Genomic DNA, 20,401 nt, shown 5'->3' on the forward strand with positions numbered 1-20,401 from the left:
TATGACGCTACAAGCTTGGCGCACCTGTATTTGGGGAGTTTCTCACATTCTTCTCTGCAGATCCTCTCAAGTTCTGTCATGTTGGATGGGGAGCGTTGCTGCACAGCTATTTTCAGGTCTCTCCAGAGATGTTCGATCGGTTTCAAGTCTGGGCTCTGGCTGAGCCACTCAAGGACATTCAGAGACATGTCCCAAAGCCACTCTTGCGTTGTTTTGGCTGTGTGCTTAGCGTCGTTGTCCGGGTTGGAAGTTTTTTTCAAGAATCTATCTGTACTTTGCTCAGTTCATCTTTCCCTCGATCCTGACTGGTCTCCCAGTCCCTGACGCTGAAAAACATTCCCACAGCATGATGCTGCCACCACCATGCCTCATCGTAGGAATTAATAAATTCAGGTAGCGTTCTCCTGGCATCCGCCAAACCCAGATTCACCAGATGGTGAAGCATGATTCATCACTCCATAGAATGCATTTCCACTGCTCCAGAGTCCAATGATCTTAGGCTTGTGTGTGGCTGCTTGGCCATGTCATGAAGCTCACGACGAACAGTTCTTGTGCTGACAAGAAGCAGTTTGGAACTCGGTAGTGAGTGTTGAGCTTGTGTGGCCTACCACTTAGCCTACCACTTCACGGCTGAGCCGTTGTTGCTCCTAGATGTTTTCACTTCACATTATACTTACATTTGACCGGGGCAGCTCTAGCAGGGAAGAAATTTGACGAACTGACTTTTGGAAAGGTGGCGCTCCTATGGCGCTGCCACGTTGAAAGTCCCTGAGCTCTTCAGTGCTGGGAATTACACTGCCAATATTTGCCTATGGAAATTGCATGGCTGTGTGCTCGATTTTATACATCTGTCAGAAACGAGTGTGGCTGAAATAGCTGAATCCACTAATTGTGTATATTACCATTTGTAAAAAACATTCCAATATTCTGTAATAACATTTATTTTACACCCTAAAATGAATCCATTTGAAGTAATACAAGGCTATTGCAGATTGTTTTTAAATCCACACTTGATCAGCTCTGAAACGTTCAGCTGGTGGTATCAACATTCGAAGTGAGTTAGAGTCCATTCCACCGCTTACCCGATTTGCTGTCATGAGACTATCCCCTTAATGTGATCAAATCTGAGTGTTGCCGCTGACCATTCATAACTGCCAACAGACAATCCAATAACACTTGAAGTGGTGAAAAGGAAGTATCCTAATTGGATGATATCATTCAAAAGCACGAGGAGACAAGGAACAGAAGTTCAGGGTCAAAACAGTACTTTATTTCCCACATCAGTGTATTATAAACCTGGCAGCAAATCCAAGGGTCATACATAGTCCTGATAGCACTCACCTTTTGGCACTTCCATAATCATGACTAATATTGTACGTGCCAGAACGGATCAAAAACAATCTGTTTATGGCAACTAATGTAAACATTTTCACTGCTATGAACTGGATTCATTGTTAATAGTGTTTTGACTTTTAATAGCTGAGCTACTCATCTCAATAATGGATTGAGCTGGTTATCGTGTTAGAAAGGATTGGTCAATAGACCAGGGCTTTGGTGTCGGGTCCTCTGCAGTGCCATGCCATCTCTCGCTTTGATGGTGTTTCCGTCTGCCATCACTTGCTTGCAGATCCTCCAGCCACTGGTCCGACAGTTATGAGATAACCGGCATTGGATAGTCACAAAGCAGAATACACAACTAAGGAAAACGTGCAGGGAGTGGGCAGGGAACATCAGCAAGCAGCAAACCATGACCATACAGTAGTTCATCAAATAATGAAAGAAACCATTGTGGCTACAACCCAAATCAACTGGGGCCAAATGTAGCCACCATGTCTAAGGTTGTGGATTGGAAATTGTGTAACTGGAACTAAGTGACATAACTGGAAGAGAGATGCGGTTCCTGGCCTGTAGGTTGGGATAGAGGGAAGCCAAATTGAGGTGGAAGAGGAACCCACCTTCAAGCCATCTGCTGCCCACGGAAGAGCCAGACACCACCGATGGAGTCATCACAGACTGCGGCACTAGCACGGCAAAGGCATGCCCCTCGTCTGCATCTGGTCCAGCCTAAAGAATCTGGATAGGGAGAGGATCTGAGCGGATCAGAGGGGTAGAAAACGAGAGCTAAAATAATAGAGACAGAGAAGGCGTGAAAAACTACAGTCCAGTAACTCCTCAGTACACTTTCCAGAGAGAGGGACACGCAATCATTCATTGATGTCAAGAGGAGAGATCAGGCTTGGTTTCTTAATGCTATGTTACTGTATATGGCTAGATATAAATTAAGATAGAGATCTCATTCCAGGCCATTTGGAAAGAGCACGCCCCAAACCCACCCCTTGCCTATACTCCCTTGGGTAAATAGAACCACCCAGATGGGTGGACACCCTGGGTTGTGAGGGAGTTCCAAAAGGCCCTGGGTCCGGCATGGGGAGAGCCAGGCAGGGAGGAGGGTGACGCCCATGAGTACTGTACTCACCCTTGTCACCACACCTGCCCACTGGCACGACAGGTTGATAATTAAATTGCATTTGTTCTTTTGGTAGGAACATTTCTGTCAAAAGAAAACACATATAGGCTACTGTTCCTACACACAAACCAAGATCCTTCCTCCTTACTGGTATGTAAGGCCACCTTTGTGGTCTTTCTTTTCCATTAAGGAGTCCAGTAACACTAGCACCTGTGTGGGAAAAGCCATATGACATCTATATCATCCAGACCAGTGGTTAGGTATTCAGCCCTACAGAATCAATATCACATTGGATGGGAAAGTTGGAGAGTGCAGAGTTGTCTCCCTCTAAGGGACAGGGAGCAGGCGAGTAGGGGGTAGGCTGAGTGATTAGGGGCGAGGAGGGTGGGCTGGCTGGGGGCGTGTCCAGGGTGGTGCTCGGCGCAGCAGCTCCTCTGTCAACACAGGACGTTCAGAGAGAGGCATCCTGTCCTGATAGAGGACAGCGCCACCAAACGCCCACCATGGCTGTAGGCAGTAGGCAAGTACCTCTCCACCCTCCCTCCTCTTCCCCACTGGGTGGAGGCACTGGCACAGGGAAACCAAAATAAACTCTGGGCTGTGCTTTGCATACTTCTGCACCTGACGACATGGCATTACAGAAATTGTTCTGCGATCTGATCGTGATAGAGAGTGACGCACACGTGTGTTCACGACAAAGTCCAGTGCATACCTTATTCTGACTGATAGGGCTCTGAGATGAGTATCCTAGAGCGATTGATGAGAAATGTGAAGCAGCAACATGTGACCTCACTACGGCTATGGAAACTGCCTTAATGCTGCCCACCAGTGCTCAAACGCTGCTACTGCAATACACTTTACTAATAGGACTAAAACTAATGTTTAACATTCAAATGTATCTCAATCTCTAAATACTGAATGGCCAATTAGGTAATTGATAAAACTAGCAAAGGAAAAAACATACAGATTTTCTTTCTGGGGGGTCTAAAATGGCCGGCACACAATAGCTGCCCATAATTTGCAATGGCAATGCTCTACTCTTGGCACTGGGAGCAGTCATCCAAGGCAGTAACCTGAATGATGAAATGGTTCAAATGAACCTAAATAAACTTGTAAAGAAAGTATGACTTCTTGTGAAAGTGATAAACGCAGAGAGAAAAAAAGACAACCTCATAGCTTTAATTCTGGGAGTATTTAGTATGTATTAAGAACCCCATTAGCTGCTCCACTGAGAGATATGAGGACTAATCGTGGTGTTAAAACTGGACCTGCAAGGAAATCATTTCCAGAGATTAAAAGAGATTAGCCATGATTGATCAGCATTTTTTATAAAATAAGAAGTGACACGAACGGTGAGTTTACACCAGGAGGAGGCATCGCCCGGTGAAACATCGGAAGCCATTCACTTTCAATGGAAGGAAAGCAAGAGAAGCCGTGGGCGGGGGACCATTGAGCGATGAGAGCATTGGGCGATGGAGCTGAACTGGGCGGGACTAAAATTGGGGAAAGCTGAAAAATATTAAAACCTTGTGCTCTGTTATTCAGGAACGTGTCAAGACCTGACCCTCAGAGCCTACCTTCTACTGACCCTGTTGACTCAGGGAAAGATTAGTAGGAAAGATTTATCTTTTGGTCCATTCAACAACAACCACTCCTAAAAAGAAAAACAATAAACGACTGCGATATTTTACTACAAACTGTAGGGCAAAAGTAACTGTTTTTGATATAGGCCTATATACCGTCATTTTCGCCCGGTCCCAAAGTAACTGTTGACATAATAGATGCCCCTCCTTCTGATGATGTGGAAAAGGTTGGATAGGTGGAGGCCATTGACATCAGAATTCAATTGTGGTCTCAAGGATTTTGCATAGAGACGGGCATAGGCTACTGTATATATGCATTCGCTAGGCCAAGTCATTTTTTCAGGAACAATAAACAAATGTATTTCTTTATTTAGCCTATGTATTATTGTCGTAATAATAATAAATGTTATACTAATAATACTGTAATACCTATTTGTTCATCATGTATCATCATAAAGGCATATTGTTATCATTTTTAGTCTTATCAGTATTAGCCAACTAATATAATCGATGATGGTTGAGGATGATGATGGTAATGATGATGGTGATTTTCTCAAAATCTCGGTCATTTAACAAGTGAAGGTATTGCAACTTCTGCAAATAGGTTAGTTCTGATGAAACTTTCGAAATAGAATGCTTAGAATTGTTAGATCGCCCAGGGAACGTTCCATGGATTTAGAACTATTGACAATATGTTTATAATTGAAATTAAAATCACCACAAAGACCAGGAAGCAAGCTGAGAATGAGAGATATCTATTCTGAAACTGAAGTCTACCACACTTTGGATGTAGTGGGAAAGGGTACCTTCGGAAAAGTGTCAAAATGCTGGAGAGGGAGTGACGGAGAATTAGTGGCGGTAAAAATGATGAAAATGGATGTTCACAGAAATCGAGTGATAAAAAATGAATTAAAACTTTTAAGTGCTCTTTCCCGGAATAATTTGAAGACAAGCCACATAGTTCAATTTCACGAGGCCTTCCGTGACCAAACGAATCATTACCTGGTTTTTGAACTATTGGAGAAGAACCTGTATCAGCTTCAGAAAGAGAATGGTTTCAAGCCGATGGCGGTCCGCAACATCAGGACCATCACGTGTCAGATGATAAAAGCACTAGCCAAACTGAAGGAACTCGCCATCATTCATGCTGATCTGAAACCGGAAAATATAATGATCGTGGATCATTGTCGCCATCCTTTCAGCGTAAAGTTGATTGATTTTGGTTCTGCAAGTATTTTCAGTGAAGTGCATTTTGTTAAGGAGCCATACATCCAATCCAGGTAGAGAGCATATGTTGCACCACATGCTTTGTGATGTCTTGTATTTGTGATTGTGATCATTAAAACAAATTCAGGGTATCTGTGTGAACCCAAAATGATCACTTCACCAAAAAAAAACATTTGGGAAAGAAAATAACTACTTAAATTTGCTCTTACCCTGTTTTTCAAATAACTCACAGGTTCTATAGGTCTCCTGAAATCCTCCTGGGCCTTCCATTCTGTGAGAAAGTGGACATGTGGTCTCTGGGTTGTGTGATGTCAGAGTTGTTCCTTGGATGGCCTCTGTATCCCGGCGATTCAGAATTCGATCAAGTGAGGTACATCTGCGAGACGCAAGGATTACCGCAAGCCCATCTGCTCAACATGGCCAGCAAGGTTCACAATTTCTTCAAGCTCACCACCAACAGTCGAGGTGAGAATAAATGGCAGCTCAAGCCCAACAAGAGGCGTCTCCCCTCAGGCACAGAAGGCCGTAGCCTCGGGAAGCAGCAGGGGTCAACGGATCGGAGGAAGTACATCCTCTCCTCCCTGGACCAGCTGGAGACCATGGAGTTCACGGAGCACGACACAGAGCTCCGCAACGAAGATGTGGCAGCAGAAATTGAGGACCGCCGGAGCATGGTGCAGCTCCTCAAGCGGATGTTAACCTTGGACTCCCACCAGAGGATCCTACCCAATGCAGCCTTACACCATCCTTTCATCAACATGCACCACTTACGCATGTACCCAGACTACAACCGCTACTATGAGCAGTCCGCTCAGGCTCTCCGTGAAGCCCTGATTCAGGATACAGCTCCAGAGGGAGACAGCTGTCGGTCTCACCATCTGAATGCAGAGAGGGGCCAGCGGTTCCTGTACCCCAGGGAGGAGGCCCACCAGTCATGTCCACGGGTTCAAAATCACCATGACCACCGGGAGGGCTATCCACCATCCTCAGAGGGTTTACAAGGTAACAATGGGGTTCTCTCCCAGCAGACCCCAGTCCCCAGTGTGCCTCAGTCCCCCACAGCACTGATTGAAGACCTGATGGAGAGTTTGTGCATTGTGGATGAGGCCAGCCTGGAGACCACCATGGGGGTATGGGCGGACAAGGATGCCCAGTGTGCCTTCCATCCGTCCAGTTCTGTGATACCTTCAGATCTCCAAGCTGGCCTCCAACCAAGTGAAAGCATTGCCTTCCAGGAGACTGAGCTAGACTGTCCTCACTTAGGCTCCACCAGCAGAGAGGAACCAGAGAGTGGCTCCATGCTGTCCTATTTCACTAGGCTGTGTGAGAGCCAGCGCCTGAGGCAGCCAGTGGCCAGGTCCTCGCGGTCCGATCCTACCCACAGGTTGAGCTACACCTCTGTGCCCCAGGTGGACAAAGCAGGTGAGCCCATAGGCTTCAGTTTCTTTTCTAGGGACCCCACCACCCAACAGGACCTTGCAGGGCCCAGGGAGCAGGCAGGGGCAAAGGAGGCAGCCCGTGATTATGGTTTGGAGGTAAGAATATGTCATTTTGGAGATACAATATCATTGTCAGTAGAGATTTTAACCATAATACTGTATAAATGGTGTGGGGTTTACAATTCTGGAACATTTTTGTAATTTTCCATTTTGCTGTCCCACTCTCCCACAGGATATCCAGTTTCTCAATTTTGAACCTGAAGGCTACACCTGTCATTGTGGCCAATGGTGGCCGGCGTGGACCACGGACCCAGAGGTGTCCTCCTACCTGGGCTACGGCCCCCCAGCCTGCTGTAGCCATACACAGCAGCAATGCCTCCACTACTGAGTCTCCTGGAGGGAGGGGGTCAACGTGATCTCCTCAATACAGCAAACAGACACTCTGCCAATGCAAAGCAGGCCTGAATAGACAAGTAGACCCGCTTTTTAAAACAGCCCTCTGAAAATGTTGTCGTTTTGAATTTCATATTGACTGCACAGTGGATAAATAAATGTATAATTTGCAAGACTGCATGCATTATTCATGGGAATGAAATAAGATAGAGAGGGAGGATAGACTTACTTATTCTAAACACTTGTGTATACAACTGCTAGAAATGAAATGACAGACAACTGTTTAAATTCAATTTATTAGGGACATTACTACAAAGGAAGAAGTGTGTACAAAATGTGATCAATATTGTACAGTAACAGTGCTCGCCAAATAATACACAGTGCAGTGCTTTTAAACACTTAAGTACTTTGACAGTTGCTGTAACATTCTCCACTGTACTAGTCATATTAGACACTCCACGCAGTGCAAATTCCAGAAAAAGAAATTCTGGACTTAATTGCACACATGAAATCAGTTGCTGCACAATCCTATGGGAAACATACTAGTTTTAAAGCTAGGATTCAGAATGATTGAATTAAAAAAAACTAGTCTAGGCTGCATAGAAAAACGAGGCACAACACACCAAACATACATTATAAAGAATAAAAGGATCAAACCAGCATGCCAAGAAACATCAGTCCAAACATTCAACACGTAATATAGCAACCTCCCTGAGATTCACTGGGATTTATTCCCGAGGAGTTGAAGCTGATAATGCCTTATTGTTAACACACAGGCTTGTCTTTTGATCATTGATGTGATAGACCCATTGACGCTGCAGAGGTCAGCATCGTTTTACCCACCTTCTGCTACAGTACATATCTCCTGCTACTCCTGCAATTATAACAATTTTAAAAAATGTGCTGCAATTTAAGAAATCATCCCAGAAACACCTGCTGATTAGAATCCATTCCTCCCCATGCTGGCTTGGAGGACACAGGCCCTGTAACATTCTAGAGTGGGGGTTCCAAACTCCAGGCTTCGAGTATTTCAAACAGTAGACTTTTGTATTGTAGCCCCAGACAAGCACACCAGATTGAACTTGCCAACTAATCATCAGGCCCTCAAGGAGTTGAATCCCCCCCAAATTTGCCAGAGGCTACAGCAAAAATGTGTGCAATTGGGGGTCTGGACTGGAGTTGGGAACCCCTGGTCTAGAGTGTAGTATTGTATCTAACACACCATTTTGAGGTCGGTGTGCTGGTGGATTGGGGTGCTGTAGCCAGAGTCCCAGTCCCTTTCGAACACGGCCTGTAGTTGTGCCTGGACCGTAGGCTCCACTGACTGGGCAGACGTTTGGTTCACCACCAGAGCCGATCCAGCAGTGTTCACAAAATAGTCTCCAGACCAGTTAGAGGTACCTGGTGATCAATGGGAAACACAATAACGTTGCATTTTATAGTGCATGGGATCTGACTTTGTAGGTTGTGCATAACGTCAGAGAAGTTACCTCTGGTTTTAACATCAGCAATTGTTAATTGGCATTATACAGTAGCATGTGTAACGGATGTGAAACGGCTAGCTTAGTTAGCGGTGTGCGCTAAATAGCGTTTCAATCAGTGACGTCACTTGCTCTGAGACCTTGAAGTAGTTGTTCCCCTTGCTCTGCAAGGGCCGCGGCTTTTGTGGAGCGATGGGTAACGATGCTTCGAGGGTGTCAGTTGTTGATGTGTGCAGAAGGACCCTAGTTCGCGCCCGGGTATGGGCGAGAGGACGGTCTAAATTTATACTGTTACATTGATGCTGTTGACCCGGATTACTGGTTGCTGCGGAAAAGGAGGAGGTCAAAAGGGGGGTGAGTGTAACGGATGTGAAACGGCTAGCTTAGTTAGCGGTGTACGCTAAATAGCGTTTCAATCAGTGACGTCACTTGCTCTGAGACCTTGAAGTAGTTGTTCCCCTTGCTCTGCAAGGGCCGCGGCTTTTGTGGAGCGATGGGTAACGACACTTCGTGGGTGACTGTTGTTGATGTGTGCAGAAGGTCCCTGGTTCGCGCCCGGGTATGGGCGAGGGGACGGTCTAAATTTATACTGTTACACATGACTGGTGCACGTGTTATCTAGGAGAGAGCGGAATCACCTATGTAGGCAACCTTGTCCGTCACCATGTACTTGTTATGGTTGACCCTGGCAAAGGGGATTTCTTTCTGCTTGGGATTGGCTGGCACCACAAAGAGTTTCTGTGAAACAGTGAAGAAGAGTTTAATATTTAACAATTGCTCTTGTGGAGGACCTTACCATATCAATGATGATAAGTAAAGTGCATGAGTAGCGAGAGGTCCTACTCACCACCTGGACATCCAGCTTGGCCTTGGGTTTCTGCATTGAATCCAAGGCTTTCAGGAAGGGGATCATGACAGGCGAAGTGCTGGCCCAACAGCTGATGAGCAGACGCACCTTCAGCCGCTTCTCGTATGCCACACGTCTGATCTGAGTGTCAATTTCTGCCCAGTACCTGCAGAGGGCGCCACACAGAGGGTTAGGCCAGAGTCATATGGGCAAATTATTATTTTTGTAGAAAATTGTTATCTTTATTTAACTAGGCAAGTCAGTTAAGAACAAATTATTATTCACAATGATGGCCTACGCCAGCCAAACCCATCCGACGCTGGGCCAATTGTGCGCCTCCCTAAGGGACTCCCAATCACGGCCGGATGTGACACAGCCTGGATTCAAACTAGGGACTGTAGTAACGCCTCTGGCACTGAGATGCAGTGCCTTAGACCGCTGCGCCACTCGGGAGCTCTAAGCCTTGTGTGCTTTATTAATTATAAACCGAATACATATCGTAAACTTTGGTGAGGTTAATACATTAAAACAGAAGGCTGACCGTTTGGGTCGCGAGAACTCCATGGTGGGCAGGTAGTTCATGACAGCGATGTAGATAAACTCCTGTGCGTCCTCCATCACACTGAGAATAGACTGGAGGTCTCCGGTCCTCCCAGCAGCACAGAAAGATGGTGGAGAACTCTGAAGGTACAGCACAGTCAAATTAAGTATAGTAATATGTCTAACATAGGACCAGAGAAAATGAAAATGGGGAATTCCATAACGAGACTTCACAAACCGGTACAATTTGTATTATATGATTAAATTATTGGATTATTGAAAATGTGCACGTTTAGTCTATTCTCACTGTCAGATACACGTGGGAGGCTGTGCCGTTGAGTGGTAACTGTAGGGGCGAGTCCTTATTGTAAAGAGTGTTGAAACTGCTGGGCCAAGGGGACGGGATGGGTGTGTCTTTTTGCCCAAGGTACCAGTAGGCCTCGAAGATCTTCCCCAGGTCTGCAGCCAAGCAGCTGCAGTTGTACACCACAGCCCCCAGCTCCTTCACCTAAACAGGACAACAGGGGACGGACTGAACCAAAGCTACTTTCCCAACACTTGATGTGTACATTTTAGACAATACCCTGACACTCCAAACTTCCGATATAATGTTTACACTTTAAAATAACAAGGAAATAGGATTACATCCTCCAAAAAAAACACAACAATAACTTTTCGAATAGTTTAAGGGACTCGTATAGTTACATTTTCATTTTTGAACAACACATTGTTTTATTGTTAACTTTAAAAAAATATATATTATAATATGGGGGTGAGGCTGAGTGTGAGGGCACAGAGGAGACTCACCTGGGTAAGGGACCTCCAGTCCATGTTGGCACTGCCAATGTAGATGTGCTTCCTGTCCACCACCCAGAACTTGGTGTGAAGTACTCCAGTGGTCAAATTCCGCATGTTCACGGCTCTTACATCAGCACCTAAAAAAATGAGCTACCATTATCACCACAAAAATCAAACAAAGTAATACTTCCTTATCTGTAGTTAGCAGCTTGATTGCGGTCAAATTAACTTGTGCAAATTCAATGGAATTGAAAACATAAATGCACGGTCAGAGAACCCCTTACCAGAACTTTGTAATAGAATGAGGTCTTCGTGATGTTGGGACTCTGTTGGTGTATTTACAGCGATGCGGACAGAGAGTTTCCTAGACACCTGAGCTAGCCTATTCAGGACATCCTCACCCTATAGACGAAACAACTGTTTAGACTAAAATAAGCCACAACTGCCCACAGGTTAGAACTGCATCGCATTGCCTGCCAATCACAGAACACACTCACCTGATCCGCCGTTGGCTCATGAGAGCCTGTGTCCTTGTTGGTGAGCGTCCAATAGAAAGACGCAATGTCCACGCTACTGCGAGCCTCACTAATCAGGTTTAGCCAAGCCTGGTAGATGGATGGGTTGGTGACACTAGAATTGAACTCTAACCCCTCTGGGATGCTCTCCAATAGAACGATTCTGGAAGAGAAAAAGGAAGCGTCATTGTTTTACTAAACCCTTGAACAGTTAATGATAGCACCTGTTCTGCAAAGCATGACAATGGTGGTTAACCACGTAACCACAAAGGAGTTAAAGCTGCAGAATGATAGAGAATGAATGAGCAGAATAAGATGTTTACAGTGAGCACCCAAACAGTGGGAAATTAGACATTGTACAGAGGCCCACTCACTTGCAGGGGTCGGTGCAGGTGTCAGTGAGAGGAAGTGGGAGCTGGAAGCCGGGCTTGTTTGGGGAGGAGTTAACCACGGGAAGCAGCAGGGTCTGGAGGAACACGGCAGCCAATAGCAGACTGACCACCCCAGTGAGACCCAGCAGACACCTATAATACTACACACAGAGATGGCATGAGCATAGTCATGTAGAGGTGACCCTGACCAGACCATCCTGACCAAAGAGGAATGAGATAACGGTTATGGAACTGAGGTTGAATAGAATAAAATCAAATTGTATTTGTCACATGCACCGAATACAGGTGCAGTAGACCTTACAGTGAAATGCTTACTTACAAGCTCTCAACCAACAATGCAGTTAAGAAAAATAAGCGTTAAGACAGTACTTACTAAAATAAAATGAAGTAAAACATAAATAAATATATATATACACATTGAAAAAATAATAAAGTTGAAAACAATATTTAATATAACAATATATTAAAGAGCAACAATAAAAGAACAGTAGTGAGGCTATATACAGGGGGTACCGGTACAGAGTCAACGTGGGCACAGGTTCGTGGAGGTAATTGAGGTAATATGTACATGTAGGTAAAGGTAAAGTGACTATGCATAGATAATAAAGAGAGAGTAGCAACAGCGTAAAAATGGGAGGGGGGGGGGGGGGGGGGGGGTCAATGAAAATAGTCCGGGTAGCCATTTGATTAGCTGTTCAGAAGTCTTATGGCGAGAAGCTGTCATGAAGCCTTTTGGACATAGACTTCACGCTCAGGTACCACTTGCTGTGTGGTATCAAAGAGCAACAGTCTATGACTAGGGTGGCTGGAGTCTTTGGCAATTTTTAGGGCCTTCCTCTGACACCACCTGGTATAGAGGTCCTGGATGGCAGGAAGCTTGACACCAGTGATGTACTGGGCCGTACACACTACCCTATGTAGTGCCTTGCTGTCAGAGGCCGAGCAGTTGCCATACCAGGAGGTCATGCAACCAGTTAGGATGCTCTCGATGGTGCAGCTGTAGAACCTTTTGAGGATCTGAGGACGCATGCCAAATCTTTTCAGTCTCCTGAGGGGGAATAGGCGTTGTCGTGCCCTCTTCACGACTGTCTTGGTGTGTTTGGAGCATGATAGTTTGTTGGTGATGTGGACACCAAGGAACTTGAAGCTCTCAACCTGCTCCACTACAGCCCAGTCGATGAGAATGGGGGCGTGCTCGGCCCTCCTTTTCCTGTAGTCCACGATCATCTCTTTTGTCTTCATCACATTGTGGGAGAGGTTGTTATCCTGGCACCACACTGCCAGGTCTCTGACCTCCTTCCTATAGGCTGTCTCATCATTGTCGGTGATCAGGCCTACCACTGTTGTGTCATCGGCAAACTTAATGATGCTGTTGGAGTCATGTTTGGCCATGCATTCATGAGTGAATAGGGAGTACAGGAGGGGACTGAGAACGCACCTCTGAGGGGTCATCCCCATGTTGATTATCAGCATGGCAGATGTGTTGTTACCTACCCTTACCACCTGGGGGCAGCCTGTCAGGAAGTCCAGGATCCAGTTGCAGAGTAAGGTCTTTAGTCCCAAGGTCCTTAGCTTATTGATGAGCATTGAGGGTACTCTGGTGTTGAACTCTGAGCTGTAGTTAAGGAATAGCATTCTCACGTAGGTGTTCCTTTTGTCCAGGTGGGAAAGGGCAGTGTGGAGTGCAAAAGAGATTGCGTCATCTGTGGATCTGTTGGGGCGGTATGCAAATTGGAGTGGGTCTTGGGTTTCTGGGGTAATGGTGTTGATGTGAGCCATGACCAGCCTTTCAAAGCACTTCATGGCTACAGACATGAGTGCTACGGGTTGGTAGTCATTTAGGCAGGTTACCTTGGTGTTCTTGGGCACAGAGACTTTGGTGGTCTGCTTGAAACATGTTGTTATTATAGACTCGGTCAGGCACAGGTTGAAAATGTCAGTGAAGACACTTGCCAGTTAGTCAGCGCATGCTCGGAGTACACATCCTGGTAATCCGTCTGGCCCTGCGGCCTTGTGTATGTTGACCTGTTTAAAGGTCTTACTCACATCGGCTACGGAGAGAGTGATCACACAGTCATCTGGAGCTCTCATGCATGCTTCAGTGTTGCTTGCCTCGGAGCGAGCATAGAAGTAATTTGGCTCGTCTGGTAGGCTCGTGTCACTTTGGCAGCTCGCGGCTGTGCTTCCCTATGTAGATCGTAATAGTTTGCAAGCCCTGACACATCAGGATTAAATCTTACTCCTGTATTGACACTTTGCCAATTTGATGGTTCGTCGGAGGGCATAGCGGGATTTCTTATAAGCTTCCGGGTTAGAGTCCCGCTCCTTGAAAGCAGCAGCTCTACCCTTTAGCTAAGTGTGGATGTTGCCTGTAATCCATGGCTTCTAGTTGGGGTATGTACGGTCAGTGTGGGGATGACGTCGGAAGAATCCCGGAACATATTCCAGTCTGTGCTAGCAAAACAGTCCTGTAGCTTAGAATCTGCTTCATCTGACCACTTCTGTATTGACCGAGTCACTGGTACTTCCTGCTTTAGTTTTTGCTTTTAAGCAGGAATCAGGAGGATAGAGGTATGGTCAGATTTGCCAAATGGAGGGCGAGCTTTGTACGCATCTCTGTGTGTGAAGTAAAGGTGGTGTAGATTTTTTTCTCACCTGGTTGCACATGTAACATGATGGTAGAAAGTTTGCCTGTATTAAAGTCTCTGGCCTCTATGAGCGCCACCTCTGGACAATCATTTTCTTCTTTGCTTATGGCATTTACACAGCTCGTTGGGTGCAGTCTTAGTGTCAGCATCGGTTTGTGGTGGTAAATAGAAAAATATAGATGAAAACTCTCTTGGTAAATAGTGTGGTCTACAGCTTATCATGAGATACTCTACCTCAGGCGAGCAAAACCTTGAGATTTTCTTCATATTAGATTTTGTGCACCAGCTGTTATTTACAAATAGACACAGACTGCCACCCCTTGTCTTACAGGAGGTAGCTGTTCTATCTTGCCGATGCATGGAAAACCCAGCCAGCTGTATGTTATCCATGTCGTCTTTTAGCCATGACTCTGTGAAACATAAGATATTACAGTTTTTAATGTCTCGTTGGTAGGTTAGTCTTGATCGGAGCTCATACATTTTATTATCCAACGATTACACGTTGGCTAATAGGACTGATGGTACAGGCGGATTACCCACTCACCATCGGATCCTTACAAGGCACCCCGACCTACGTCCCTAATATCTCCATCTCTTCTTCATGCGAATGACAGGGATTGGTCCTTGTCCAGTGTCCGAAGTAAACTGACGTGTGGGTTGAACTTGGTTAACGTGTAGGTGTCAAAAGTGCTTAAACCTCATCAAAAAATAATAATGTTCTTTGAGTTTTGTCGCAGTTTAGAGTGAAGAACAGCAGCTTAACAGCCGTGCTCAGTGCTCGCTCATGTTTCATCAATGAGCAGCCTAAGCAGAGCCGTTGCTATGGATACTCGGGTGGAGCGGGTGACATAGAGAGAGGAGCAGCTAATGGATTTTAATAATTATTTCAGGCAGAAGCAATCTGGCCTGGGGAGAGTAGGGCCTGAACGTTGCAGGCATGGGTAAAGCTCAGGCAGGGCTCTATTAAACATTGGTCACAGAAGATAATTTGAATTACATGCCCAACGTAAGTTGTGCTGCTTTCTAATAATCACTGGCATAGAAGAGCAGGATAGAAGTGTAAAGTGTTAAATGCAACTTTTTGACACACGGGGTGTTTCGATAGCTATGATGCAACCGTATGCTAAATTATGATATGCGTAGTGGATTGACTAGAAATACACATGAAAATGTATTTAGGGCACATTCCCTTTTAACTCACAACCTTGGCCACTGACTAATCATCTTTTCACACCATTTTCATTAGGTTGCTTGGTAAATGTCATTAATATTGGATACCATCTGTGCTTTCCTGCAGGACTCTTCTCTCCTCGACTCCACATTACACATCTGCACCAGAAGAAGATATTAAGGGGTTAGAAAACTGAGACACAAAATTCGGTCAAAACTTATGACAACAGTACTGACAAAAACCTTACCTCATAGGGAATATCAGAAATCATGGTTACAGAGTACTGTCTCTTTTGACAAAGTTCTTCAGGATTCCGATCAGAAAATGCAGCTCAGAAAAGGCTCTAAACAGAACAGAAGAAAATTACATCAAATCATTTAAGACCCAGCTATAGTTTTTAATTCTAGTCCTTTAGCTGACACTCTTATCCAGAGTGACTTACAGGAGCAATCAGGGATAAGTGCCTTGCTGTTTGTGGTTGAAGTGACAGGAAACATGTTGAGCTGTATCTCTATAGTGCCTGATGAGTGACCTTACTCACTGAGCCCCTATATCACAATGAATGGTGGAATACAGTACTCTCAGTCAGTAGTGTTATTCCACAGACGACATACCATCGTCTCCACACTACCTCTGCTGCCCCCCCAGCCCCACCCCCAATTCTGTCAAGACTTATTCATAATAAAGAAAGTTCAAGGTGTCATTAACACTATAGAAGAATGACTGACTTCAAAGCTACAGGCCAGGAGTGTTTGCAGGCAGGTGTTCAAGATAATGCACAGGCCTATATGGTGCACACTTTACATACAGTGCACACTTTACATACAGTGCATGCAGAAAGTATGCAGAGCCCTTGAATTTTCCAAATTTTGTTGTGCCCCTGATTCTAAAATTGATTTTTTTATTTTTTATTTTTTTTTTATTTTATTTATCTAAACACAATACCCCATAACGACAAAGCAGGTTTTTAGAAATGTCTGCTAATTTATATTTGTTTTAAAACAGCAATACCTTATTTAGGTAAGTATTCAGACCCTTTGCAATGAGACAAGAAATTGAGCTCAGGTGCATCCTGTTTCCATTAATCATCCTTAATGATTGATTGGACATGATTTGGAAAGGCACAAACCTGTCTATATAAGGTCCCACAGTTAACAGTGCATGTCAGAGCAAAAACCATGAGCCATGAGGTTGAAGGAATGGTCCTTAGAGCTCCGAGACAGGATTGTGTCGAAGCACATTTCTGGAGCAATGAAGGTCCCCAAGAACACAGTGGCCTCCATCATTCTTAAATGGAAGAAGTTTAGAACCACCAAGACTCTTCCAAGAGTTGGCCGCCCGGCCAAACTAAGCAATCAGGGGAGAAGGGCCTTGGGCAGAGAGGTGACGAAGAACCCGATAGTCACTGACAGAGCTCCAGAGTTCCTCTGTGGAGATGGGAGAACTTTCCAGAAGGACAATCATCTCTGCAGCACTCCACCAATCAGGCCTTTATGGTAGCCTGGCCAGACGGAAGACACTCTTCAGTAAAAGGCACATGACAACACACTTGGAGTTTGCCAAACGGCACCTAAAGGACTCTGACCATGAGAAACCAAGATTTTACTTTTTGGCCTGAATGCCAAGCGTCACTTCTGGAGGAAACTAGGCACCGCTCTTCACCTGGCCAATACCATCCCTACAGTGAAGCATGGTGGATGCAGCATCATGCTGTGGGGATGTTTTTCAGTGGCAGCAACTGTGCGACTAGTCAGGATCGAGGGAAAAATAAACGGAGCAAAGTACAGAGAGATTCTTGATGAAAACCTTCTCCAGAATGCTCAGGACCTCAGATTGGGGCGAAGGTTCACCTTCCAACAGGACAACGATGCTAAGCACACAGCCAAGACAATGCAGGAGTGGCTTCAGTACAAGTCTCTGAATTTCCTTGATGGCCCAGCCAGAGCCTTGACTTGAACCCAATCGAACATCTCTGGAGAGACCTGAAAATAGCTGTACAGCGACGCTCCCCATCCAACATGACAGAGCTTGAGAGGATCTGCAGAGAAGGATGGGAGAAACTCCCCAAATACAGGCGTGCCAAGCTTGTAGCATAATACCCAAGAAGACTCAAGGCTGTAACCGCTGCCAAAGTTGCTTCAACAAAGTACAGAGTAAAGGGTCTGAATACTTGTGAAAATGTGTTTTCCATTTATTATTAATTTATTTTTACAAATTTGCTCAAATTTCTAAACCTGTTTTTGCTTTGTTATTATGGGGTATTGTGTGTAGGTTGATGAAGATTAAATTAATTTAATCAATTTTATAATAAGGCCGTAACATAACAAAATGTGGGGGAAAAAATCAAGGGGCCTGAATACTTTCCAAATGCACTGTATCATTTGACAAACAGCACGAGATACTCCAGAGCACATCTTGTGGCTTGACATTTAATATGTGGAACACATTTCCTATGCTCATGACTCCAATAAGATAATACGCCATTTCTGGACAAAATGTTCCAGAAAAGCAGAAGCATCTTAGATACGCTTAAACATATCAGTTTCTGAGGAGAAGTTAAATGAGCTGTTTCAGAGCTGCAAGTCACGAGTGGGAAGTCTCGACTGAGGGCAGGACTCTAGTGACTATGAATAGGCTATCAAGCTGTACGAACTTAAAGGCAAGATGTTATCAGAATCATGTTGACCATTGTTTGCTTTGCTAATGACTGGTTCTCAAAGACACAAATAACAAGTGCTTTTAGTCAAACAAATGGCATATTGTTAGTGCTAAATTCAACAAGACAAAACAAAACATAGTCTTGTGGCTGGCCTAGTCTATCTCTTTGTATGAATAACTACATTTGTAGGGTAAATACGAGGAAGAACGCTTATGAGGCGAGTCAGCGTTAGAGAAAATGCTACTTATTTCAAACTTTACCCTTAAATGGTTATCTTCAATGACCATGTCATTATGGAAGATAAGATGACTACATTTGGAGCTTGCCCCATGGTAATTGGCATTGAGTCATAGACAAACACGGTTATGCGTAGGTCCCCATATCCATGGTAACAGTGAAATAAAGACTTGATAAAACATATTGTTTCAGATTTTGTGTTTATGTTCCTCTTTCTCCCTTGTCAGTAAATTGAGTGTCGTAACCACCAATTGCCTATGCATATTGAAAGTGTTCTGAACACCTAGTGTAGGCCTATGAGTCAATTTCCTGTTTTTATTTGCTGAACTTGTCAATCAATTGGATATCACATTGCATGAGTATTGCAGCGGTTACATTTTAGCCATAACATTGTTGCAACCAGTGGAGTTAAATACTTAATTAAAAATACTTTAAAGTACTACTTACGTAGTTTTTGGGGGTATATGTACTTTACTAAATATATTTTTGCCAACTTTTACTTTACCACATTCCATAAAGATAATAATGTACTTTTTACTGCATACATTTTCCCTGACACCCAAAATTACTCATTACATTTTGACAGGAAAATGGTCCAATTCACACACTTATCAAGAGAACATCCCTGGTCATCCCTAATGCCTCTGATCTGGCTGACTCACTACACACAAATGCTTCGTTTGTAAATGATGTCTGAGTGTTGGAGTGTGCCCCTGGCTATCCGTCAAAAAATAATAATAATAATTGTGCTGTCTGGTTTGTTTGCTTAATATACTGAATTTGAAATGCTTTATACTTTTACTTTTGATACTTAAGTACATTTTAGAAGTTCCATTTACGTTTGATGCTTAAGTATATTTAAAACTAAACACTTTTAGACTTTTACTCAAGTAGTATTTTACTGGGTGACTTTCACTTTTACTTGAGTCATTTTATATTAGGGTATCTTTACTTTTACTCAAGTATGACAATTAGTACTTTTCCCACCACTGGTTGCAACAATGTTTCGATGTTTGGAGCGTGCCTAGATGATCAAAGGCTATATAAGCGAGTAAAACAACAAGACACTCACATCCATACCTGAAATCATGCGGCCGGGCCTTGTGAAATCTTTCATGGATTAAATTACCGAATGTAAATGATCGTTAATGTTTTCACCGGTTACATTAGGCTATTGTTTTTAACAACTAAATGTAGATAAACAAAATGCAATTGCCAGAATGAGAAAATACCAGAGCAAATACTTAAAAAAGTGGGTTCGCCGTCTCGAGCGTGTGGTCATATGACCAAGCCTAAACAACCAATGAGAATCCAACCCAACGTCATATGTGAGGCATCGCATCTAACGCCTGAAAGTAGATGCCTTACATACTGATCTTGACAAGGATGCAAAAGTGCCGAGTGAGGTTGTCTTCTGCACTGTTTAACCAATCCAGTAAATGTGGAGGAGTTAAGATGGACGTTAACGCCAAAAGCGGATAGTCGCGTCACAGACTCTCTTTCCATTTCCTCTGAAAACCGGTACATCTCGATGTCGGGGACTCGACAGGCTCTGCAGAGGCTACATCCATAAAGATAGATAGAGGACTCGTTTTTGTATCTGTACAGGGACGGGCAACGCCATTGAGGCAATATACATTTTGAAGTAGTCAATTTTCTTCTTCATGATTGGCTGACCCCTCCTCATGACCAAGTTGGACATGACTCCAACAGGGTCACCAGGAGGGCTCAGCCAATGAAGTTGAAAGTTCCACCTAGTTGACTACAATAAAAATGGTGTAAGACCTTCAATGGCGCTGTCCACGCTAAGATGACCTTTTGGCCACTGGAGGCTTCTATCATACTCTATGGCTACATCAAACCAAAAGCCCCTCATTGTACTCGCCATGTAGTTTGACAACCAAACGAGGGCGCTGTAAGATCATAGCAAATCCTATTGGGTTTATTCATTTGATCTGATTATACTGATTATGGTAACAATCCACAAATACTGTGACTGATGGC

General features: G+C 44.3%; 3 protein-coding genes across 4 annotated transcripts; 2 read left to right on the plus strand and 1 right to left on the minus strand.

The window, feature by feature from the left end:
- The first annotated feature begins 4,775 nt into the window (after positions 1-4,775).
- LOC149971225 (homeodomain-interacting protein kinase 4-like) lies at positions 4,776-5,334 on the plus strand. The gene has a single exon (XM_090223451.1). The coding sequence runs from the start codon at positions 4,795-4,797 to the stop codon at positions 5,332-5,334; it is 540 nt and encodes a 179-aa protein (XP_090079577.1). The 5' UTR covers positions 4,776-4,794.
- A 177-nt stretch (positions 5,335-5,511) lies between these two features.
- Positions 5,512-7,277, plus strand: LOC110507063 (uncharacterized). Its single transcript, XM_021586943.3, has 2 exons — positions 5,512-6,812; positions 6,949-7,277. Exons 1-2 carry the CDS (start codon positions 5,565-5,567, stop codon positions 7,102-7,104), a joined length of 1,404 nt encoding a protein of 467 aa, XP_021442618.3. The 5' UTR covers positions 5,512-5,564; the 3' UTR covers positions 7,105-7,277.
- Positions 7,278-7,389: 112 nt separating this feature from the next.
- On the minus strand, positions 7,390-19,960 carry LOC110507474 (5'-3' exonuclease PLD3). Of its 2 annotated transcripts, none has more exons than XM_036965256.2 (12): positions 19,470-19,960; positions 15,749-15,844; positions 15,609-15,659; positions 11,665-11,822; positions 11,273-11,453; positions 11,060-11,177; positions 10,785-10,912; positions 10,285-10,485; positions 9,979-10,118; positions 9,438-9,603; positions 9,229-9,328; positions 7,390-8,510 (listed from the first exon to the last, which is right to left on the minus strand). In XM_036965256.2, exons 2-12 carry the CDS (start codon positions 15,770-15,772, stop codon positions 8,323-8,325), a joined length of 1,455 nt encoding a protein of 484 aa, XP_036821151.1. In that variant the 5' UTR covers positions 15,773-15,844; positions 19,470-19,960; the 3' UTR covers positions 7,390-8,322. The 2 variants fall into 2 exon arrangements, with proteins under 2 accessions (XP_036821151.1, XP_036821150.1); XM_036965255.2 differs by having other exon boundaries at positions 19,478-19,951.
- Between the last annotated feature and the right edge of the window lie 441 nt (positions 19,961-20,401).

The sequence above is a fragment of the Oncorhynchus mykiss genome, chromosome 27, assembly GCF_057628025.1.
Source record: "Oncorhynchus mykiss isolate SJ-2025 chromosome 27, ASM5762802v1, whole genome shotgun sequence".
NCBI lineage: Eukaryota > Metazoa > Chordata > Actinopteri > Salmoniformes > Salmonidae > Oncorhynchus > Oncorhynchus mykiss.

Coding starts and splice junctions, on each gene's coding strand:
- LOC110507063 (XM_021586943.3), top strand. CDS start 5,565: ATGTGGTCTCTGGGTTGTGTGATGTCAGAGTTGTTCCTTGGATGGCCT. Junction 6,813..6,948: donor CCCGTGATTATGGTTTGGAG/GTAAGAATATGT, acceptor ACTCTCCCACAG/GATATCCAGTTTCTCAATTT.
- LOC149971225 (XM_090223451.1), top strand. CDS start 4,795: ATGAGAGATATCTATTCTGAAACTGAAGTCTACCACACTTTGGATGTA.
- LOC110507474 (XM_036965256.2), bottom strand. CDS start 15,772: ATGATTTCTGATATTCCCTATGAG. Junction 15,660..15,748: donor TTTCTGATATTCCCTATGAG/GTAAGGTTTTTG, acceptor CTTCTGGTGCAG/ATGTGTAATGTGGAGTCGAG. Junction 11,454..11,664: donor ACCTGCACCGACCCCTGCAA/GTGAGTGGGCCT, acceptor TTTCTCTTCCAG/AATCGTTCTATTGGAGAGCA.